A 25,220-nucleotide genomic window follows, 5' to 3' on the forward strand; every position below is an offset into this window, starting at 1 on the left:
GGTGGCGCCCGTGGGGAGGGCCCTTGGTTGGAGTAGGTGGCATCAGGGCGGATGACACGCAATGAAGTGTGGTACATCATCTCTTGCTGGCGGCCAGCCGCCAGCAGTCTCTAAGCGTTCCAGGGCTCAATACAACGCAACTACATATGACCCCAAATCGTTCCCCTCCCTGGCTACACCATGGGAGGAACGAAAGACTAAGGATGCCAGCGAAACATACTCGCCCCGCTACCTGGTGTGTACGAGAGCTGATGGTGAATCCTTTACATCCATGAAGCCTCAGCTCTTCGTCGAGCACTTAGAGGACAAGTTCGGGGAGGTGGAGGGCTTGTCCAAAATGCGCTCGGGCTCGGTTTTGATCAAATCGGCGTCTTCCGCCCAGTCCCGCCGGTTACTCGATTGTAACAAGCTGGGGATGTTCCGGTTACAATCACGCCCCATAAGAGTCTTAACATGGTCCAGGGCATAATATTCCATCGGGACCTTCTATTGCAGTCCGATAACGAGCTTCGCGCCAATTTAGAGCGGCGAGGTGTTCACTTCGTCCGGCGCGTACATCGTGGTCCAACGGATAAGCAGGTTGCCACCGGTGCCTTCATCTTGGCCTTCGAGGGTGATACTTTACCTGAGAAGGTCAAGGTGATGGTCTATCGTTGTGACGTCAAGCCATATATCCCTCCCCCGATGCGGTGTTTTAAGTGCTGGAAGTTCGGGCATAAGTCTTCCCGCTGTACTTCCAGCCTCACATGTCGAGATTGTGGACGCCCATCACATCCCAATACTCCATGTGCTCCGCCTCCCATCTGTGTAAACTGCGGAGAGCACCACTCGCCTTGCTCGCCGGACTGCAGGATCTTCCAGAAAGAGCGCAAAATAATGGAGTTTAAGACCCTGGACCGCCTGACATACACTGAGGCCAGGCAGAAGTTCGAACGCCTCCATCCTGTTCGAATGACTGCCTCTTACACCGTGGCTACTACTGTTATGGCCCCATTAGCTCTCCCTCAGACTGCCACCTCTCAGAGCCGGAATGCTACACCTGCCCCCTTGATGGTGGGGGGCACTTCACTCCCTGCTGCTCCTGCACTACCTGCCTCAGGAGCAGCAACCCCTCAACCATCGGGGACATCAGTCCCCACTTCTAAGCTGGGGAAGCCTCAAACTTCCCCGGCTCGAATAGCACGGAAAGGGTCCCTTGGGTCCCTTGGGTCCCTTCCTTCCCAGGTTTCCGCCTCTGGGAAGGGTGACGTCAGCCAATGGAAGAAAAGCAGACCAGCAGCTGGTCGCAGGGCTTCCCGCTCCTCCTCCGTCCCGGAGACTGACTCGCTGGAGCCCTCCCAGCCAATGAAACCCAAGGACCAGAGAGACAAGACGAAGAAGAAGACCTCTAAGGCCAAGGAACACGCGGTGGCATCCACCCCACTGCTCCCTACAGGCTCTGTGTCAGAGGATAAGGTGGAGATCCGGGCGTCCGCTGAGGACCTGGATCTCGCCGGACCCTCAGACACCATGGAAGCAGATTGTACTGGTCCTCCATCGGTGGCAGCAGGTGACCCAGTGGCGTGATCTGCCTCCTCGGCCTCTTCACGCCTTTTTCGGACATGGACAAAGCGATACTCCAGTGGAACTGCAGCGCTTTTTTCCACCACCTTGCTGAGCTTCGCCAACTCATCAGCAGTCAGCCTTTCCTCTGCATTGCCCTACAGGAAACTTGGTTTCCGGCAATGCGGACCCCTGCCCTACGTGGGTATCGGGGTTATTAAAAGAACCTGGCAGCTTATGAGAGGGTATCTGGTGGAGTCTGCGTCTACATCCTTAACTCTGTCCACAGCGAATGTGTACCTCTTCACACACCTTTAGAGGCTGTCGCTGTAAGGATGTGGACGCCTCAGCCTATTACTGTCTGCAGTTTGTATCTTCCGCCAGATGATGTCTCGCGTCATGTGTTGGCTGCATTGATAGCACAACTGCCTCCTCCTTTTGTGTTACTGGGCGACCTTAACGCCCATAACCCCCTATGGGGTAGCTCCGCGATTACTGGCCGGGGTAGAGATGTCGAGACTCTTCTCTTGCAGCTTGACCTCTGCCTCTTAAACACGGGAGAGCCGACACATTTCAGCGTAGTCCATGGCACATTTTCGGCCATCGACCTTTCTGTCTGCAGCCCCGGACTTTCACCATCCATCCACTGGAGTGTCCATGACGACTTATGTGGTAGTGACAATTTCCCCATCTTTCTGTCACTACCACAGCGTCACTCTTCTGAACGCCCCTCCAGATGGGCTCTGAATAAGGCTGATTGGGGCTTGTTCTCCTCTCTCGCCACTATCGCACCTCCTTCCCATGACACCATTGATGCAGTGGTTCAGCCGGTCACCACCGGCATCTTTTCTGCGGCGACATCTGCGATTCCCTGTTCATCCGGGTCCCCTCGGCGGAGGACTGTGCCTTGGTGGGCGCCCGAGTTCGCAGAGGCGATTAGAGATCGCCGGCGGGCTCTTCAACGCCATAAGCGGCACCCGTCCTTGGAGAACCTCATCGTTTTTAAACAGCTCCGTGCCCGTGCCCGACGCCTTATTCGCCAACGGAAGCAGGAGTGCTGGGAACGATATGTTTCCACCATTGGCGTCCGTACCTCTGCATCGCAGGTTTGGGCTAAGATTAGGCGACTCCATGGCTATCGGCCGCCTGTCTCTGTCCCTGGGCTTTCGCTGAATGGGGTGGTGTGTCCTGACTCCGACACGATTGCAGACCGGTTAGCAGCGCATTTTGCTCAGTGTTCCGCATCTACGAATTACCCACTGGCCTTCCGCTCCCGGAAAGAGCGGTTGGAAAGTTGGAGGCTTTCCATTCACACGCGCCACGCGGAGTCGTACAATGCTCCTTTCAGCGACTGGGAATTCCAGAGTGCACTATCTGATTGCCCTGATACGGCTCCTGGGCCAGACCGCATCCACAGCCAGATGCTGAAACACCTCTCTGTGAATTGCCAGCGACGCCTCCTAGATGTTTTCAACCGCATCTGGGTTGAGGGTGTGTTCCCGTCTCAATGGCGAGAAAGCATCGTCCTCCCCGTGTTGAAACCTGGCAAGAACCCGCTGGAGGTGGACAGCTACCGCCCCATAAGCCTCACCAACGTTCTTTGCAAGTTGCTAGAACGTATGGTGAGCCGGAGGTTGAGTTGGTTCCTCGAGTCTCGAGGCCTTCTGGCTCCGTCTCAGGGTGGGTTCCGTAAAGGCCGCTCTGCCGTCGATAATCTGGTCTCCCTAGAGTCTGCCGTCCGTACAGCCTTTGCACGCCGCCAACATCTGGTTGCCGTCTTCTTCGACATGCGGAAGGCGTACGATACGACTTGGCGATATCACATCCTGGCCACACTTCATGGGTGGGGTCTTAGGGGCCCACTCCCGATTTTTATTCAGAATTTTCTGTCTTCTCGTTCCTTCCGCGTGCAAATTGCTGCGTTCCGTAGTTCCTCCCGGGTCCAGGAGAACGGGGTCCCACAGGGTCTGTCCTCAGTGTCTCCCTGTTTTTAATTGCGATCAATGGGCTCGCTGAGGCGGTGGGATCGTCCGTCGCAGCTTCGTTGTATGCAGACGACTTCTGCCTCTACTACAGCTCCGCTGGCATTGCAGTTGCTGAGCGCCAGCTGCAGGACGCTATCCGCAAGGCGCAGTCGTGGGCTGTAGCGCACGGCTTCTAGACCTGCGTTCTGCATTTCTGCCGGCGTCGCACGGTTCACCCTGAGCCACGCCTTTACCTTGACGGTGAACCTCTTGCTGTGGTAGAGACGCATCGGTTCTTGGGACTGGTATTTGATGCCCGGTTGACGTGGCTGCCTCATATTAGGCAGCTTAAACAAACATGCTGGCGGCATTTAAACGCTCTCCGTTGCCTTATCACACCGGATGGGGTGCCGATCGGTCCACCCTTCTCCGGCTGTATCAAGCGCTGATCCAGTCCCGCCTTGATTATGGGTGTGTGGCTTATGGTTCGGCATCGCCATCAGCATTGCAATTGCTGGATCCCATCCATCACTGCGGGATCCGACTCGCCACAGGAGCATTTCGGACAAGCCCTGTTGACAGCTTGCTTGTGGAGGCTGGTGTTCCTCCATTGCGGATCCGGCGCGACCGACTTCTGGCCGCTTATGCTGCCCACGTTTGTAGCTTGCCAGGGCATCCCAACTACCGTCTCCTGTTCCCGCACTCGATCGTCCATCTTCCAGACAGGCGGCCCCGGTCAGGGTGTACGATCGCGGTTCGCATCCGGGCTCTACTGTGTGGGATTGAGTTTTTTCCTCTCCCGCCTGTTTTCCGGGCCAATCTCCGTCTGCCCCCTTGGTGTGTGCGCCGACCATGCATTCGGCTGGATTTGGCACAGGGTCCGAAAGACTCGGTCCCTCCTCCGGCCCTCCGCCGCCGCTTTGTTTCTCTCCTTGCCGAGTTTCCCGGTTCTGCCGTGGCCTATACCGACGGTTCGATGGTCTCTGGTCGCACTGGTTACGCTCTTACCCTAGAGGATCATTGTGAGCAATGGTCGCTGGCCCCCGGGAACAGTGTATACACTGCCGAGTTGGTTGCCATCTATCGCGCCCTAGAGTATATCCGCTCCCGCTCAGGTGAGTCCTTTGTCATCTGTAGTGACTCCCTGAGTGGTTTACGAGCTCTTGACCAGTGCTTTCCTCGTTCCCGTCTGGTGATGGCCATCCACGAGTCGCTCCATGCTCTTGCCCGTTGCGGCCGCTCCGTGGTCTTTGTTTGGACCCCAGGTCATGTCGGCATCCCGGGCAATGAGCGGGTTGACACGCTGGCTAAACAGGCAGTGAGTTCACCGGCTCTGGAACTCGGCCTTATGGAGTGTGATCTCCTGTCGCTTTTGCGCCAGAAAGTGCTTGGTGCCTGGGGTGACGAGTGGCGCACCCTGCCCACGCCCAACAAACTTCGGGCGGTGAAGGAGACGGCCGGTGTGTGGCGCTCCTCCATGCGGGCCTTTCGGAAGGACTCTGTCGTCCTCTGCCGGCTGCGCATTGGCCACACGTGGCTGACGCACGGCCATTTGTTGCGCCGGGAGGACCCACCGCTATGTCGCTGCGAGGCAGCTCTGACGGTGGTCCACATTTTGGTGGACTGCCCGCTTTTAACAGGACTCAGGCGGACGTTTGCGCTCCCTGATACCCTCCCTGCCCTTTTATGTGATGACGTTGGTATGGCGGACCTCGTGTTGAGTTTTATTCGGGCAGGGGGTTTTTATCGTATGATTTGAGTGTTTGTCCATTTATTTTCTGTATTGACTTGGGCCTTTGGCCTGTGGTTTTAAACTGTGGGTTTTAATGTCATTTGGTGGTTGGCTTTTCCTTATTTTCATGGTCGGCCAACCACCTTCACACTCGGTGCGATTTTAGTTCCGTTTGTCTGGTCTTTGTCTGCCTTTCTTGTATTGTGTCGTCCCTTCTCTCAGTTCTCCGTTTTTAACGACTGACAGTTTTTATTTCGTGTGATTTTATCGTGGAACAAGGGACCGATGACCTTAGCAGTCTGGTCCCTTCAATCCTACACCCAACCCCAGCTCTTTCAGGAATACCACTTAACTTATTGGCCCATTGAGGGGGTGGCAGAACACTGTTACTTCTATATCCAGACCAAGTGCAGATGTCTGGGCTTGATAGTTTACCCAGTTCCTTTACTCTTCCTCCCCCTTTTATGTGGTCTATTAAACTTGTTCATATTTTGTCTATCTGTGCTTCTCTTCCTTTCTCTATGTTGCTACTATTTCCTAGGCAGTTTCTGAGTGGAGTACTTCTGGTTGTAAGGTGTCAGGCAAATCCAACACCTTACATGAAAACCCTGACATGATAAGCAAATCCAGTAGTATGTCATATAGCTCCGAATAAATCGTGACATTAAATTAACCAAAGTGAGCAAATGGAATACCACAGACTAACACAAGAATGCCTAAATGCATGTCGTACCTTCCCACCGTGAGGCAGACGCAGTTGCGAGGGGAGAAACGAGAACAGAAGCCGAGAGCAGAACAGTGTTAAGCTAGAAGGCCCTACGATAAGGGAGGGGCTGGACACCCACGCCGCCAGATTACCTGTACGACTATACAACCCGCACGTTTTAGCGTGAGGCTTTTTCGCGTCTCAGGTACGTCAAGGACCACCCCCAGCCCATGTTAAAAGCTAGAGCCCTCCAGAACAACAGTATAGATCTCACGATAACGCTAAAAGGACCACACCAGCTGCAGGTTTTAGCGTGAGACTTTTTAGCGTCTCTGTTACTTTAAACTTTAAAAAAAAAATTGCCCCACCACGAAAAGTATAACGTTTTTCATTGGATAGACAGAATTTTTGTAGGCGGAGCTTAAGGTTAACATTGAGACTCTGATTGGTCAGATGAAAACACAGCCAGATAGTTTTTTTAAACCAACTTCGGTAAATTGTAGTAAGGAGAAGTTAGAGGAGAGTTAGATCCGAGACGGCGAGCTGGATGGCTGGTGCGCCGGCCGCTGTCGCCCTGACGCTGCCTAAACACCGACAAGGTAATAAACGCACGAGATGCCGCATTTTTGAGCGCATAAGGCTTCACTCAGAACTGCAGAAGACTCATCTGTTACACCCCCTTTTTGCGTAATACTAGTGTCGATCGTTAATTAAAACTCATGGTGTTCACATTTGCCACTTGAAGTAAAGATCTGAAACTCGATTTTTCTATTTTATATTTTTTGAGAAGCCACATCAGCCACTGTAATTTATGACAGGTTAGATAAGTAATTAAAGATAATTGAGGGTCACTGTAGACCATTTTGATAGTTTTCTCTTTTGTGAAACTTAATTTAAACCTAGATTATAGATGTGATATGGCATAGATCATCCTTCGATCGATTGTAGAACTTGGAAACCCATTTAGGGAATATTCGTTCACATTTTTGTTGAACGCAGTTGATTTTTACCATCCTGTATTAAAACATTTCCTTTTATCAATAGTGCAATTTATAAACGACGTTTTGTGAGTAGAATAAAATTTCCAATGGTAAACTTAACTGATTTTTCGACGTTATTTTACCAGCTAACTAAAAATAGGAAAGCCTTGAACCCTTTCCACTAAATTTAGTTAGTATTAAGATTCTTTTACAGGGAGTGCAGTGGAGCTGACGCTGAGATTATTTAGTATTTGGTTATATCATCGATAGTCTCACTGAACTCTTCTGAATTCTACATGTCATGTGTGGTCTGGCGTCTCCTTACCAGCAACAGGTCCCAGGTTCAAACTAGTTAATTCCCTAAAAAACACACTCAGAGCGTCGTTGCGCGAAAGTGGTAGGGAGACACGATATAGAACAGACACCACCATGAATGTTTAGATGGTAAGTAGGAAATTTCTCCCCTTATTGCACTCTGTTTCTAGGTGCTTCAAGCTGCTACCTAGATGAACCTCGCCTTTGTTCTGTTGTCCCTTATCTAACCTTCGTTGAGCTTTGGTAGACAATGGTGGTTTCCTTCCCGTAGGTTTTGCGTGGTAGGCCATCTGATCTACAGTCATGTAGATCTGTTAAGGTGGACTGATTACCTAGTAGTATGGTCCCTTTAACCACCCATCCTACCATTATGTCTAGCATGCAGACAGATAGGTTGCAGGCCCTCAACTGAATTCCTTCTAACCAACACAACGTCATCACTGGCATGTCAGGACCAGCTTCCATCGGAAAACACAAGATCTCTGCCCTGCCCTCTGATGCCCTCTCGCTTGACATCAATGAAGTCACAAATGGCGGTGGTTTGGGATACGTGAAACGTATGCTAAGGGGAATCTGGATCATGGCTGCCCTTTAAGTAACATATTTGTAACAGTTCGTTGTTACAACTGCTGCTCACAGCTGTTGAAGATGCAGTATGAAGCGCCAAAGCAATACGTCAATATGGTCTTCCTTCTCGGCAGAGCCTCATGGCCATCCGGTGCCATGTCTGCTTGCGACGGTACACTGTCATGACCACCCCTACCAGAGATTATGTGCAATGGCTAATTTGCAGCCAAGTCATTCTGCAATATCGCAAAGGAACATCTAGCTTCTCGTAGCCCAATTACACCTTCGTGTTCAAACTCAGTGAGTTGTTAGTGGCGTCTTCGTCACCTTAAAACATTCTTGACTAACATCAACTCACCACGTCCAGTCTCAAAGTTAGCTAACGTTCAAGATCGTTGCAGTATGTATATGAAGCAAACCTGATTTGCATTGTCATAGGGGCGCTACTACTGCCACTCACACGACTGGTGCGAAATTTGAACAGATACTGTCTTTCATGTGCACAGACACTCCTAACTTCAATTTGTCGCACAACTCCTTGTTGTTAAGATTTCTCCCCGTCAGTGTATTTAGACACCACTCAACACATACCGAACAGCATTACACTGAGTATGATTTATGGTTTCATTTAAAATGTAGTATTCGTAGTAGTAGCCTTTCTTTCTATTTGCAGTCTAATTCTCCACGTTCATCGAGCGATGTTCCTGGTGATCGGTCTAGAGAAAGCGCCGTCGAAGGTGGCGATGAAAGCGGCAGAACATCTGCAGCCTTCTTGCCGACCAGTCGGTCGGAACCGGAGGACGCAGGAGCAGCCGCGAGTGCCAGAAGTCCCGCTCAGAAAGAGAAGACGTCTCCAAGTCGGCAGCCGGTGCAGCGACCGCACTCCCTGAGTCTGTCGCCGGCATTCCTGCCGCCTCTGAAGCCACACACATCGCCAGTAGCGCTGCCTCTGGCGCAATCGACGCCCACTGGCTCTACGGTGTCACCACTTCCGTCAGCAACCTGGGGTTCTCCATCGCCTCATCTGCTGTCTCCGCCGATGTTGACACCTTCGTCAACAGATGGGGAGTCACTACTGCCATCTGCAGAACACTCTGCTAGGCTACAAGGAGTCCTGCCACTGTACACGCAGTTTAAGAATGTGGTGGCGGAAGCTCAAAGGGAGGCATCCGAGGGCGTGGCTGGGAGCCGTACAAAGACTCTTAGACCCCGGAGTTCTCTCTCGCCCTCTTTTCGCAAGGAGTTCTCCACAGATTACAAGGTATACATCGCGATTATCGATAGGCGCTTAGAGCTATGACATTGTAAATTCGGTAGAAAATACTCTAATAAAAAAATTACGTACCACGAAGGAATTTCCCGAATGAGACAGAAATCAGTGGATGTGATATACATATACATGTACATGCACATATGCAAACAATTACTAATTAGCAAAGAGAAAGAAAGAGCTTCACCATTTGAGTGAGTCAGTAAAGTGTTAATCCACCTCTGGCCCTTACACAAGCAATTGCTCGGCCTGGTGTTGACTGATAGTTGTCTGATGTCGTCCTGAGGACACTCTTCCAGATTCTATCCAATTGGCAAGTTAGATGGTCAAAATCCCGAGCTGGCTGCCCATAATGTTCCAAACGTCATCAATTGGGGGGGGGGGGGGGGGGGAGATCCGGCGACCTTGATGGCCAAGGTATGGTTTGACAGTAGAAACTCACGGCATGTGCGAATGGGCACCGTCTTGCTGAAATGTAAGCCCAGGATGGCTTGTAGTGAAGAGCAACAAAACGGGTGTATAATATCGTCGACATACCGCTGTACTGTAAGGATGCCGCAGATGACAAAGGTCCTGCTATGGAAATAAATGGCAATCCTGACCGTCACTCTTGGTTGTCGAGGCATACGGCGGGTGACGTCGGTTGGGTATTCCATCGCTGTCTGGGGCGTCTCCAAACTAGTCTTCCGTCAGGAATCTTATTGACCGGAATAGGATTGTATTCAGTGATGAGGCCTGCTTAGAACTGAGCCCTGCCGACCAGCGAAGACATTTCCACAAGATAATGTCCGTCCGCACACGGTGGTAGTGTTTTCGTGCTTGACGAATCTTACGTTGGTCAACAAGGTCGCCGGATCTCTACCCACTTGAGATAATTTGGAGCATTATGTGCAGGATCTTTAGAGTGTTCGACCATTGAACACGACAGTTGAACAGAATTTCCCACGACATCACTCAAGAGAACATCCAACAACTTTATCAATGCCAAGTGCAATAACTGTTTGCATAAGGGCCAGAGGCGAACCAACGCCTTACTGACCTGATTACATTGTGTAGATGCTCTTCTTGAATAAGTCGTCAAATCTTTTCTAAAATCGTAAGCATTTGTTTGTATGGACACACACATTATATTTTCCTTTTCACTTGACGTATACAGGGTGAAAAGTATTTAAACTGACAAACTCTGGGAGGTTGTAGGGGACATCAAAACAAATACTTTTCCCTAATGTCATTTTTTCCTATGGCGATTATTTAAACCGGTGGAGGCCGTATTACGATCTTCAGTTGTAGGTAACTGCTGTCCACCAGTGTAGTAGTGCACTGTCTCCGTTTACTAATGGAGCGATACACCTAGAGTGAGTACACTGATATGGTTGGTGCGTACTACGTATTTCACCACAACGGACGAGCTGCACAGCGGATTGATCGACAACAATATCCTACTCACCGTACCAACGTCTGAGAGAGACCGGGTCATTTAGCAGATTACCAAGACAGGGACGCCGTCGCACGGTAAGAACGCTGCAATTTGAGGAAGCTGTCTTGCAGCGTATGGAGCGGGATCCTTCAATCAGCACTTGTGCAATTGTACGTAACATGGGGACGAATCAGATGAATGTAAGATGAGTCCTTAGAGAGTAGTTGCTACGCCCATTTCACTTACAGCGTGTCCACAACCTGGAACCAGTTGATTATCCACCCAGAGCAGTTTTCGCAGTGGTACCTAGAACAGTGTGAAATGCATCCTACATTTCCATCCTCTGTTGTTTACAGATGAAGCAGCGTTTGGGAGTGATGGAGTCAACACGCACAATTTGAATGTTAGGAGTAAGGATAACTCACATGCCACAGTTACTAGCGCTCAAGTGCGGTTCTTCGTTAATGTGTGAGTCGGTGTTGTGGAGCACTGTTTAATTGGGCCGTATCTGCTACCTAGGCCATTAAATGACAGGCACTATTACAATTTTCTCGCCAGAATATTCCAGCATTTCTGAAAGACTTCCCGCTCCCTACATGACAACGCATGTGGTTCCAACATGACGGGGCACCAGCACATTTCAGTCGTCGTGTGCGTCGATTCCTGGTTCGACAGTTCCCAGAAACGTGGATTGGCAGAGGTGGTCCTGTACCATGGCCTGCTCAATCCCCAGATATGTCCCCTCTGGACTTTTTTGTGTGGGGAGAGATGCGCAACCTTGTTTACACAACTCCTGTTGCATCAGAAGAGGATCTGGTTGCCCGGATAGTAGCAGCAGCAGGAAAAATTCAGGATACTCCTGGGATTTCTGCCCGTTTCAGACAGAACATGATTCGACGGTGTAATCTTTGTTTACGTGTCAATGGAGGCATTTTTGAAAATCTGTTGTAGTTGAAATTGGGTTGTGTTACTGTGTTGTCTGTCATAAAAAATGGAAATGTTTGTTGGTTTAATTTGCCACCAGAGAAATCTTCCTCTACCGGTTTAAATACTCCTCATAGGAAAAAATATTAGGAAAAATATTTGTTTCAATGTCCCCTACAACCTCCTAGAGTTTGTCGGTTTAAATACTTTTCACCCTATATAGCGGTGCAGCTAAGAAAGGGCATCTCAAATACATCGCGGTGCAGTTGTTGCTAGATTGTGGCGAATTTTCTGAAGTACACGAGTAATTTTCAACGTTCGCAGCTGCGGAATATGACACGGACTTTTTAACGGTACCGTGGAGAGTAGTTTTGCTAAATGAAACTACAGGAAACGATTCCTTACAGGATAATGTGCTACGATCATAATGACCTATGGGAGAAAATGAATTCTAAGGGAGGCACATCCACTGAAAGGTAGAGATAAAATGTGTTGGACGCTGTAGAATATGACCCCAGTATTAGCAACAGATAGGTGACCTACCAGCATTGGGTATGCTGCTATACCGATCACATACAGCGCGTGCAGGGCTTACTACCTAGGTACTCGGCTCTATAGCGACTGTTTCCTCGCCCTTTCGTAGTACAGCCACCAAAGTGCTGGGATTTCTGTCACCGTCCTGTTAACAGATGACGTTACTTTACGAGCATCAGCCTGCACGATATCCACCGGTAGGCTCCAGAGAATCCCATGGTATGGCAGCCGCGAATGAAAGGCATAGATTGCCTCGTTGTGTGGGCGGGGATTATTGGCGACCGCCTCGGAGGACCGGCCATCCTTCGACGACGTCCCACAGGTAGGGATGTCTGCACTTGCTGAGGTGTCCTCGCCTGAGCTGCTCTGGTACGAAAGGTAATGGTGTTACTACATGATGGTTCTGCAGCTCACAGCCCTGTTGAGTGTGGACTTAAAATACTAGTAGACAGAACGATCCTGGTATGTCCTCGTGTGTAATTTCAATTATTGAAACGTACTCAGTCAAAAATCTTTTATCTCCACTTGCAAGCGGTGTGCCTCTCTTGGAACGCAGTTTCATCCAGTACATTTTTCTTCATCTGCAGTTTGTTGCATTTAAGGAAAACACCTTGTGTAATTTTCCTAGTGCCACTCTAAGGAGTATTCGTGGAGGACTTCCTTAGCGACATAACATTTTTGGAGCTTGGCCAAGTAGCAAAAGGATAACAGCGCCGCTACCAATTGTCCCACCGTCAGAACAGGATCCCGCAAATGGGATGTCCAGTGCGCAAGGGAATAAAGAAACAATAAAGTTCTGAGAAAAACAATGATTTTGCTGAATAGTTAATTACAGGAAAATGTTTACACCAATTTAAAATGTTTGAGTGAGAGGAGGTATTTTGCATTTTTCTCATGCTGAAGGATAAATTTAAGTACCATTAGATGCAGCCTCGGATACAAGAGTAAAACTTTGGACTCGATCATTCTGTGTGCTTTATTCTATTAGAGGTTTTATTAAAGAAGCTGCGAGGGAAATAATTGCTTGAATAATTATAATTTCACTCTGTGTCTACTTGCTTACTCTAAGAAACAAGAAGTCAAGCAATTTATATTCGAAGAAAAAGTATTGATTTTCATCTACTTGCTCTTCGCCGTAGTGGTCGTGCGGTTCCAGACTGAAGCGCCTAGAACCGCTCGGCCACTCCGGCCGCCTCTGGCAGTGCCACACAGTAAATTCTTGAGAAAATGGTAATGCACATGCTGAATGTAAAGCAGTAAGTCCTCCGCGTCCTTTTCCTGAGCATGAGTTGCTGGGCGACGTTTGGTATAAAGAGCGCCCTGTAGTATCTTAGAAAAGTGTCGTTGGATAACAGGGCTTCTTACTCATGTTAATTTGGTCAAATTGCACACCAGGGTTAAGATTCTGCTTAAACATCATGGTAAAAGTAGATCGTACACTGAAGTGCCAAAGAAACTGGTATAGACAAGCACATTCAAAAAACAGATGCAAACAGGCAGAATACGGCGCTGCGGTCGGCAACGCCTAGGTAAGGCAACACATGCCTGGCGCAGTTGTTAGATAGGTTACTGCTGCTACAATGGTAGATTATGAAGATTTAAGTGAATCTGAACGTGGTGCTACAGTCTGACATCGCTGTGGCCGGAAAAATATCCTGCAAGATCTCTTAGGTCTTGCATCGCTATACAGTTCATTATTTCTCTATATATATTTTACTAACTGGTCCGTGTCGTATTGTTGAATACAACCGTACGGCCGTTGGGTGTATCATCGAAGGAGATGTTGGCATTAAGTTTGTGCCGGCCCCCTTCTCCATTATTCAGAGATTAATTGTGCCGACCACCTTTATTTTCAACCGTCACTTCACACATCAATTCAGCAACTGAAGTCGGCATAAGGCTCTAATTTTCTCAAGTGGTATTACACTGGTGTGGTTCATTTTTGAGGCCAAGGTTTTTTAGCTGATACTTAGTATTTCGTGCATGCTGAATTCAGACATGTAACTCAATTTGTTGCACCAGGTCAGGTTTTATTCCCCTTTTTAACATATGGCATGTAATAATTTTTAAATACATGATATGCCACACTAAAGTTTGATAACAGTCAGGTATTTGGATGAAGTCTAAATTATGTATACAAGATCATACATCATAGTTTTATGGGAGAATGGTCCTTTTTTCGTATGTGTTTTGGATCTGGAATATCCTTCTTGAGACACCAACAGTAGTATGCGAGCATGTTGACTTCTCAGAGATCCTGGTACCTCTTCTCAATCACTCTCATATTTCTATGTAAACATTCATCACTCTTGGTTTTTCGTTATTTTCCTAATTCGCTTTAGGCAAATCCCTGAATGGTTCCTCTGAAAGGGCACGGCCGACTTCCCCATCCTTCTTTAACCGGATGAGACTGCTGACCTCGCTGATTGGTCCCTTCCCCAAATCAACCGACCAACCAATCTAAATTTGAGCTCAGAAAGTGCATCTTCATTAACATACGAGCACCGAGAACTTTGAAGTTTTACAGAAATTCCTCGACAGCATTTTCAGTCTAGGCTAATATAGTTGTCGCCAAGACTTGTTTATTGTTTCCAATGATAATCAAGCATTTATCTCTGTATACTCCATACTATCATCTAATTGTGGACCTTTCATGAGATCCCTGATCTGCAGACAATCAAATACCTGCTCTAAGTTTGGTCTCACAATTCCTGTTTTAAGAAAGTAAAAGCCCTACGTTTTTCACTGCCTTTATGAAGGATCTCACAAAATATAGTTCAATGTGGAGCGGTGGTAGCAGAATTTTGAGGGGCCACAAGAGCTTCTGATTTCACATGCAAACCTGGTGCCTGGAGAAGTCTTGCTTCCGAAGTGCGTTGTGGTTTTTATCTGCTCGACTGTCCCATAGGTATAGGATGTATATAATTGGTGCAGCCACCTTCTGTACACAACCTGAAAACATAGTGTTAATATGAAGCTGTCTATGATATGACATACTTACAAAGTGATCGCATTAAGCACAAGCTGTATTAAGCTGAAAAAATATACCTTTAAGTCTCAGCAGACCTTCGAGCTATGATCGTATTCCAGAGTAGTTAAAAAGTCCCATATTACTATGTTTCATTTACTGCATTTGTACTGAATGGTTCACAGAACAAGTTATGAATATTTAGTAGCACAGCTTTCAAACTTCATGAATCTATGAAAAGCCGCCATTCAGTAGATATACACACTCACCCAAAGTTTCAGTGAGACTGCCAATGTCATAGAAGTAAAACAGAGAAGCTTCTCCATCCTTTCTGAAATACTGTCGAAACTTTCCTTAAAGACTATGGTACCAATATAAGGCTGTTTCAGGAGCTAAAAATAGTTCACAAAGATGTAATCCTAGTACTGTGCAGATTCTTTGGATGAACCAGACCTTGTCAAATAATTCAGTTCAACGTGGGCAAGGAGTTCTGGTTGCCATGAATCTGAGGGTCTTGATACGTATCCCAAACATTCTCTTAATGCATTTTTCATTATTTGGCCAGAAAAGACACTTTGGTATTCATTGAGTGTTATAATCGAAATTCCTGGTTCGTGAGGCCTTGTCTCATGGCAGATGGCACGTCAGGATAGTTTATGCTCTTTTTTATTTATAACTAAAAGAAAAGGTACATACAAGGGTTACCCAGAAAGCAATGCACAGCATTTTTGTTCAACAATTCTTTATTGAACATAACGAGAATTACACACACGGAGGAATGGTGTTTTATACACACACGGAGGAATGGTGTTTTATACACACACGGAGGAATGGTGTTTTATACACACACGGAGGAATGGTGTTTTATACACACACGGAGGAATGGTGTTTTATACACACACGGAGGAATGGTGTTTTATACACACACGGAGGAATGGTGTTTTATACACACACACCCCGTTTCTCCACGTAATCTCCATCCCATTCTCTGGCCCTCCTCCAGTGCACGAAATTAGGGCGTATATTCGCAATCGGTACCAGTCCTTGTTCTGGTGGCAATGCCAGTGCTTCAGTGTGAATCAGCACCTAATCGCCCCCAAAATGTCTTCCATGATTGGCATCCTTCAATGGCCCAAACAAGTGGAAGTCCGAGTGGGCTAGGTCAAGGCTGTAGGGTGGATGGGGTAACACTGTCGAACTCTGTTTGGCGATGTGTTCATCAGTCCTCAGACTTGTCAGGCTGAGGATTATCATGTTTTGTTGCAACATCTTCAGGGTTGCTGTGGCGCCAAAATTACCGGAAGTGCGTATTGAGTTTTATTAATGTGTTGACACACGTTTCTGAATTAATGGTACCGCCTCTTTGCATCACATCAATGAGAATCATACCTTCAGAGTTCCATAAAACAGTGAACATGACCTTACCGGCGGAAGCAGTTGCTTGGAGTTTTTTCTTATGTGGGGAGTGGAAATGTTGCCATTTCATCGACTGTCGGTTTGTTTCGGGTTCAAAATGGTGAACCCATCATCTGTCACAATCCAGGACAAGACGACCTCCCACTCAGCTTCAAAACGTTGCAACAAATCAAAACAAATGTTTTTTCTGTGTGATTTGTGATACGCTGTAGGACCCATCTTCAACGCATCCACTCTTTGCTGATTGGCAGATGCAGCGCCAACTGCCGAGTCGTAATGCGTCTGTGCTCGTGAATGACATCAGCTCACTGAAACATTTCAGGTGTGACAGCCATGGAAGGACTCCACGACAGCTGCAAATCGTGGAGCTCCGCCGAACCGCCTTCTGATGACCTCGCCCTCCCTGCCGAGCGATTAACTGTACTTCTGTCGACAGTAGATGCTCCATAGATGTTGGACAAGCGTTGTGAATATTTCCCAGAGTTTTTCTTTGCAGTGAGAAATTCAGTGACGGCACATTGCTTGTAACGTGCATCACCTACAGATGACATTTTGAAACTGTTCTGCAACTACGCTATCTGCCGGAAGTGACGGGAACTTAGCACTCTCACTCAGGAGACTTCAAATGATACATACGCAACGTTTCGCATTCGTAGCATTGTTTACGGCTGAGGAAAAAATGCAGTATATTTCGTTTTGGACAAACTTCGTGTGTGTGTGTGTGTGTGTGTGTGTGTGTGTGTGTGTGTGTGTGTGTGTGTGTGTGTGTGTGTGTGTTAATTCAGTTAAGGTACTTTAATGTAAGTTGGTTGGTTTGGTTTTTAAAGGGACCAAACTGCATGGTCGTCCGTCTCTAGTCTAATTTAAGAGGCACTAGTAAAGAGATACATTTTCATGAGGATCAGTCATTAACTTACCTCATGCAGAAATAAGTCGCTATTATGATCTAGTCTTTCACTCCAAATCATACATAAACCAAAAATGACACTTCTGCTGCTTTTTGCTCCAGAGCTGCAGGCTTTAGGCAGTTTTTGTAGCATACATGTGGTTCAAAGGGCTTCTCATGACCAGTCTTAACTCCAAGGTATGCATGATACATTTTCCTCACAGGAGTAATTTTTAACTTCCTGTGTGACATGACTTTACCACAGATGTAGAAAAATCATTCAGTGTTATTCTTGCTCTTTAGATTCATTTTGTGGCAAACTTGTTTCCACTTAGAGCTAAAGTCCAGGCTGCTACAAGCTAAAACCAAGGTCAGCTCAGCCCCATCCTCTCTCCCCTACAGAGTTGCCAGTTACGACTATCTGTAGTATCATTTTCGAGATCTAAAACTAAACTCAGATAATTAGAAGTATCTTTCCCTCCATGTTGATTACATTTGTTTAAATATCATAATGTTATGGAAATAACTCTGCTTTGTGAGAATAAACTCAAAAATTTCAAACACTAGAATAGCTTGTCTAACTATATATTGGTTGAGCAAAGTGAGCTCATTTTTTAATTCGGCGTGCCCTAAATATTAAAGATAAAAGAAACACATGACCTCAGAAAAAGTTATGAAACGTGGAATATTTTCTCTGGTTCACTGTGGCTAAGGAAAACCTAACGGTAGTTGACTCTTACTGTTTGCGCCAGGAATAGTCAAACATCTGTGTTCTAAAATGTCAAGTTCAAAAGTCAACATTAAGTGATGCTACTGTCTTCGAGAAAATAGGGTGCTAATAGTGGAGTTGGCTGTCTTGGACGACTCTAAAGTGTGTGGCGACCAGTCGGAGTTCATCCGCGCCACGTCAGTCGTGTATCGCGTTATCAACAAAGGAATGAAAGTGAAGGAATGAGATGAAATGCTTACCCTATGGCAAATGTGAACTACTTTCAATGTAATCCGAAAATGTAGCAACAAGCAGACAGCCTCACAGTGGACAAGTCATTGGCAGGCATTCTGGCACACACATTCATTAACTCAATGGAGGAAAAATTTTCAGCTGCTAATATAGCTATTCAATCGTATTCTAGACACGTAGATCACATTTTGATCGTTTGCAAGGAACCTAATGACGCATTTTGTTAAGATTTTAATGAATTTTATGAACGGAATTAACTTAAATTGTGAACTAGAAAACGTGAATCGTCGACTTAATTACATCTTATCTAATTATAATTAATGATAATCTCTTGATACTTTTTAAAATAAACTAGTACAGACTAAATTTTAACTGCCAGCTCAAGACATCCCAATCTCACAAAGCCGCCTTCCATTTTGCTGTTTCTCAGACTGTTTAAACATCTATTTCCAAAACAGTGAAAGCTGGAATGAATTTAATAAAAACTGTAGCAGTTAATAATGTATATGAACCTTCATTAGCTGGCAATATTTTCAAATCGAAAACCAAACTATTGCTTTAGGCAATATTGCTAGTAATGAGTGATGAAAGCAAAACATTTTTCTCAGTACCACACCTAGGGACAATTTCCTACAGAATTCATTGTCTGCTAGAAAAAAGATGTGAATGTAAAGTTGCTTTTTCTACTAATAAGTTTGCAGAAAAAATCTAATTCACAATGTGAACTCTTCGGCTACTCCTTGGCATAATTTAGGGCTCTATAAAACAATTTGTAACACTTCTACAGTTCATTACGTAGAACAGACCGGATGAGCCACCAGTTCCAGATATAAAGAGTATATATTTGGAAGAAAGGGCACTAATGTCCGTAGTTAGTCCTTTGCGGATCGTTTTCCTATTACAAGCGACGAACCGAAGGGAGTCAATGAAATTACTACCCTCCATTACGGAAAGTTACAGGCGTGATTTTCTTGAACCAAAAATTTTTTAAGCATGTCTGTTAATGAAGCCCTCATTCTAAATGAACATCTATAATTGCGAAATAAAAATTAACGTCTTAAAACGGCTGTTGCAGATTTTTGACATATTGTCCTCTTTTGGCTGAAGGCCTTTACAAAAGATCTCAAACTTCGTTTTCTTCCTCCCTTAGTTATTTCTACTGCATTCCATAATTGTTGGTCGTACTATGTTAATTTTGATCGTTCTGAGCACTTTAATCTATCTGCTCTGGACAGTTGGCGTGTATCAACTGCTGTTTCATATTTTCTGCATTTTCGGTGTACTTGATTTATAACCTATTCTTTATACTTCCATTATTAAGCTTGGTCCCTTGCACCAGCTATTTCCACTTAAAATTATTTTCTTAATTTGTGCCGCTCACCTCGTAGGTGGTGCGCACTTCGCTGTTTCCACGTAGCGGATTAATCCGTTTAAAAACCATTCAGTATGATGACAGTCTTAGCGGGTTGCTTTAATTGTGTTTTAATGTTCGCTTTACAGGATAACTTTCTTACTTGACTTAAGCACTTCAGCTCGTAAAAAATTTCTCTCTCCAATGTGAGCCTATGTAAGTAATGCCTGTTCAATTTTTAATACTTCTATGCTACTTCAGGTTTTTGACATGGGTGTTATCTCATGTGGATAAATTTATTATAGGTAACCAATTTACTCTGAAGAAGATATCCTTAGTCGGTATCGAAAAAAGGCCAATGTAGTAAAATTTGTGCAACCGGTTGGCTGTTTTTATCCTTCATTAGAACTTAAATACGGTTACTGAACTCCAACCTCGTTGAAGACTGAAATTTAAAGTGTCAGCTTGATTATTCACACTTAATAACTTGAAACACTTTTCACGACAATTTGCGTACGTCTTATTGGGGCAGAATTATAAGTTTCTCCAGGATTTGATGAAACTGCCAAGTAAAATCCTCTACATAAACCTGTAAAATTGCTATATTGTCTAAAACTGGCATTGTGAGACCGTGGCTGTGTAAAATTAATGTAGGTTAATTCTTACAGAAAAGAAAACAGCAACCAGCCACTATTAATACTGCTATTTATTTAGGTAAATAGCGCCGTTACCGGTTTCGAACTGGAAAGTTCACCATCAGACGGCTGTTCACATGATTTTCAAGATAATGTAAACTGTATCTTGAAAATCATGTGAACAGCCGTCTGATGGTGAACTTTCCAGTTCTAAACCGGTAACGGCGCTATTTACCTAAATAAATAGCAGTATTAATTGTGGCTGGTTGTTTTCTTTTCTGTAAGAATTAACCTACATTACCTGTAAAATTATTTGTCAATTATGGCTTGTGTACTTTAAAATGTCTTTCTACGAGTGGCATTCAGCAACTAATGGAACATAATTTTTTCTTAAAACAGTTTGGTTTTCTTCAGGATTCCAACACACCACATTATTACCTTCTACCTCGCTACAAACCGTATTTTTCAACGTAGTCTCTGTCCAATGCGACGGTTCCTTATGCCACCTTACTCGGAGGGCCTGTATGCCCGCATGGTACCATTCCACTGGTCGCTGCGTCAACCTCCCCATCATCCATGTACTTTTTCTCGCGGAGCGCATCCTTAATTGGTCCAAACAGATGGAAGTAGGAAAGTGAGAGTCCTGGGCTGTAGGGTGGATGGAGAACAGTCCAATGAAGTTTTGTAAGCTCCTTTCCGGTAACTCAAGTAATCAGTTGACAGCTAATGAGATCAGTTACAGGGAGTTTGTCAGATGTTGGCCACCGATGCATCGTATATATGGATCATAACCCCTTCAGCATCAACTAAAGCCTGAAGGTCGAGCGTTTGAGCGCCAAAACTGGTAGCTACACAATAAATGACATAAGTAGATGTTTCATTTTCTTATAAAACAGAATTATTCATTCAGAGTCCCATAACACCGTCGATATGACTATACTGACTGAGGGTATAACTTTGAACTTTTTATTCGTAGTAGAGGTGGTTTGGCGGTACTCTATGGGTTGCCGTTTCGTTCGTGGTTAGAACTGATGAACCGATATTTCATAGCTTGTGACTGTTTGACAAAAAAAGTGTCACGATCAGTTTCGTAAAGCAGGTGCAGTCCTGCACAAATGGTCCTTCGTTGCTCCTTAGTTCTCCTTTTGACGGCGAGGAATCCAGAGGGACCGAACAAAGTGCCGCGATGTTTAACAAACGCGACTCACATTCGGGAGGATGTCGGTTCGAGTCCCTAACGGGCAATCCTGATTTAGATTTTCCGTGATTTCTCTACATCGCTTCAGGTAAATGCCGGAATGGTTCCTTTGAAAGGGCACGACCCATTTCTTTGGCCATCCTTCCATAACCCGACCCTGCGCTCTGTCTCGAATGACCTCGTTGTTGACGGGACGTTAAATACTAATCTCCTTGCTGGTATCCAGTGGGCACACACCTCTGAGTATCTTAACTAGTGGACGGACGTGTCAGCACTACCGACAGATGTCCAGCCGAGCAATGAGGTGTTACTGTGATCCGTCCATGACGTCGAATGTGTCTTGCACGTTCCAACATTGCTGGCCTCACAGCTGTGTGCAGCCGATCGGTATGCGGGAGATCGGACAGGTTTGCGCGACCTTGTTGCGATGGTGACAGATGTTTCGCCGAACGATTCACAGTGAATTTTTGTTCACTGCCAGGTGTCCGAAGACATTCTGCAAGCGTCTACAAACATGTGCGATGCTCAGGTTTCCCCCCAAGGGAAACTCAGCGACAGCTGTCTGCTTGGAACCCAGATCCATTACAGACGCCACTTCGAAGGCTTCGCATAGCGCCACCACCTATCAACTTCAAGAAAGTACAGAGGCTGAAGCGGGAATATTCCACGATGTCCCACAATAAATTCAGATTTTTTTCCAAGTGGCAGATAAATTGTTGCACTATTTATTGAACGCCCCCTCGTATTTGTTTCATACTAAACGAAGTACTAAAAATCTAGGTTGATATACTTCCTTGTTGCTGACCCTTACAGTCGAAACCGCGAAAACGGAAGAAGTTATCTGGAAGTAAGAAGCTCCTCACAGGAAAACATCGTCCGAAAGGGCGGCAGGCGGAGTTGGCAGCTTCAAAACCACCACCATCACCTCCTGCTGCTGCTGCTGCTGCCGCCGCCGCCGCCGCCGCCGTCACACAATCCATAGCTTCTGAGGTCAAACCGACGTCGAAGTCTACTCGCTCACCATCGGCAGTCAAGAAAGCGCGGGCTGTCGGAGTTAGCCATCAACACCAGCCCTCTACAGTTGCCACACCTGCGACATCGTCTCGAGGACCGTCCCAGGGTGGTTCTGGAGGAAAATCTGCACCAACGCGTCGCTCCACATCGCCTCGGAAAGAGCCCCGGCGTGAGAAGAGCCGATCCAAAGATCACGAGGCTGGAGGCGAGCACCTACCGAAGCCGCTTCTACTGTCACCGTGCAAAGTGTCGCTTGCGCGACTGCCTAGCAAGAAGATACCGTCTACAGGTAAACAGTTGTGGCAATTGTGATGTACCGTATTGAGTTTGTTAGTGATGGTGTTTGGTGGTGCTAGTGTAAGTTTATCTCGCTGTGAAAACTGTACGGTATTGCGACCTGTTTAACTTTTCCCTTGAAGCAATAATTTACCAACAGCCGTATGTGTTGTAGAAATTTATTTTATGAACGTCTATGTGCTACCAGTTTCAGCATTATATTGTCATCTTCAGGCTCCATTAGTCATAGTCGTAAAATCGCAATGCACTGAAGGAGCCATATAACTGGATCCGTGATTCAATTCGTCCTGCAACAGTTCTTGGTGGCCACGCGACAAACTGTCGCAGGACGAATTGATTCACGGATCCAGTTACACGTCTCCTTCCGTGCATAGCGATTTTACGACTACGACGAGTGGAGCCTGAAGATGGCATCAATACAATGCCGAAACTGGTAGCACATAGTTCATAAAATAAACTTCTACAATACATACGGCTGTTGGTAAATTATTGCATCAAGTAGTTCATGCCAGCCGTCGTCCCACGATCCATGATGGATCAACGAAGAATTTATCTTTTATTCCACTAGTTTTTGGGCTTGGAGCCGGATGGTGTCATTGTATTACCACGCTAGTTAGATCTACTACCATTCAGCTATCTTCAGGTGTGTTTTATTCTGGAAATGGCTTGTGCACTTCACTGCCTTTATACCGAGAATTTATCCAGTGTCACTTTGCGTTTAAATTTTTGCTACATCGTCGCTTTATGTCGAGTTTGGCACTCTGACTTTCTGAGCTGTGAAAGGAGACTGACGAATCCCACAGATATACTACGTTAAAGTAACCTTCCAGCTAGCTAATGCCACCCTGCTCTTACCTGTTCAGTCGAGGATGATGTTGATTATACTGACAAAATACTGGGTGGTTATAATTAAACTAATGGTGTTCAGAGTGCTACAGTGCGTGTTGTGTACATCGTTGGTCGCTGAAACATCATACGTATGTTCATTAATCTGTGGACTCGCAGAGTATACTGAACAAATAAGTTCCACTTTCTGCCACTAGGTGAAAATTGGGCGCTCTAAGCAGACCGCTGTTTTGACGTCAGTGTGCTGTTTCACTTGACGGCGGGTGTTGATTTATTTTGCCAAGTTACTATTAGTCCAAAAGGATAAGAAGCTTGAAGATTTCCGTATGAAACGCAATCGCAATTTGGAAGAAAGGCCATACACTGCTGCTAAAGTTGTGTTATAACAGCAGCAACATCAGCAGTACATTGCGTGAATATCCACTGACGGAAACAGTTGCGAAGAGGACCCTTGTCAATAAATGAGTTAAAGAACATGATCAAGAAAATTGAGGAAACGTGTGTATTAGCGGTTGTAGCAGGTGGAGGCAGCCCACTGCCATGGCAGCTGTTGAAGTTGCTGTAGCTATAGAGACAGCGCAGCACGTGCCTCAAATTCTGCAGCCAGTGCTCGGACTGTCACAGGAATTCTCTCTCCCTGCTTAACAGTTTAAAAACTATTGCAACCCATATTAGGTTTGCGCCCCTAAAAGATTCTGAATGTGCACCAAATGAAGCCCCAAGGTATACTACAAAACACTAACTTTGCCCTTTATTTTTTTGGCACACATGGTATTCGGCGAAATATGGCTGAGTTGTATTCTGGAAGAGCAAGAGGTCCATTTTTCTCGTCATGGAGCCGTGAACGTACAGAACTATCGCAAATGAGATTCTACTCCGCCACTTGCAGGAACATCCAGTGCACGCATCTTATGTGTGTGGTTTCATTTGCCCTTTCATTCTCGTCGTTCCTTTTAATATGTGTAAGGGCGGATAACCTCGGCGATGAGCGTACGTAAGCTCCAAACACGTACGCACAGGCGAGCGCATATATACAATTTCTCGGTCTGCTTTTCTTAGAGGTGTTGACACCTTGCGGGACTGTTAGTTGTACAGTAACATCTGTACATTATATGGACATATTGGTGTAACATATGATTCCAGTTTTGCGTGAATGCAACTGTGTCAAACACCACTATTTTCACGCACGATGGTGTGAAATCAAATGTCGCTTGCCAGGTGATAGTTTAGCTTCTAGAAACCTTCAGTAACGATCGCATCATCTGTAGACATTTAAAGATGTGACTTCTGGTGCCGGCCGGGGTGTCCGAGCGGTTCTAGGCGCTACAGTCTGGAACCGCGAGACCGCTACGCTCGCAGATTCGAATCCTGCTTCGGGCATGGATGTGTGTGATGTCCTTAGGTTGGTTAGGTTTAAGTAGTTCTAGAGGACTGATGACCTCAGAAGTCCCATAGTGCTCAGCCATTTGAGCCATTTGAACCATTTGACTTCTGGTTCTGGCGATATCGGAAAGATCGTGTCTGTCAGAATGTATCCAAACTCTTCCTGATTTGAAAATTAGCGTACGACGACACTTCGCTCAGATTTAACTGGGTATGCTGTGACAAACTGTCGATCACTCTCTGTTATGGATGCAGCATGTTGCTGAGTCGGGAACACACATTGTAACTTACGACTAACCGTTATCACACGTTCG

General features: G+C 46.1%; 1 protein-coding gene across 2 annotated transcripts in view; it reads left to right on the forward strand.

Annotated features, from left to right (window-relative positions):
* The window catches only part of LOC126278686 (nascent polypeptide-associated complex subunit alpha, muscle-specific form-like), a 134,902-nt gene that overhangs the window by 39,227 nt on the left and 70,455 nt on the right, over positions 1–25,220 (forward strand). For both annotated transcript variants that reach the window (XM_049978946.1, XM_049978947.1), the window contains exons 2-3: positions 8,480–9,067; positions 22,180–22,669. In XM_049978946.1, coding sequence (XP_049834903.1) covers positions 8,480–9,067; positions 22,180–22,669 — 1,078 coding nt within the window. The remainder of the gene's footprint in view (positions 1–8,479; positions 9,068–22,179; positions 22,670–25,220) is intronic.

This window comes from Schistocerca gregaria, chromosome 6, assembly GCF_023897955.1.
Source record: "Schistocerca gregaria isolate iqSchGreg1 chromosome 6, iqSchGreg1.2, whole genome shotgun sequence".
In the NCBI taxonomy this organism is placed as follows: Eukaryota; Metazoa; Arthropoda; class Insecta; order Orthoptera; family Acrididae; genus Schistocerca; species Schistocerca gregaria.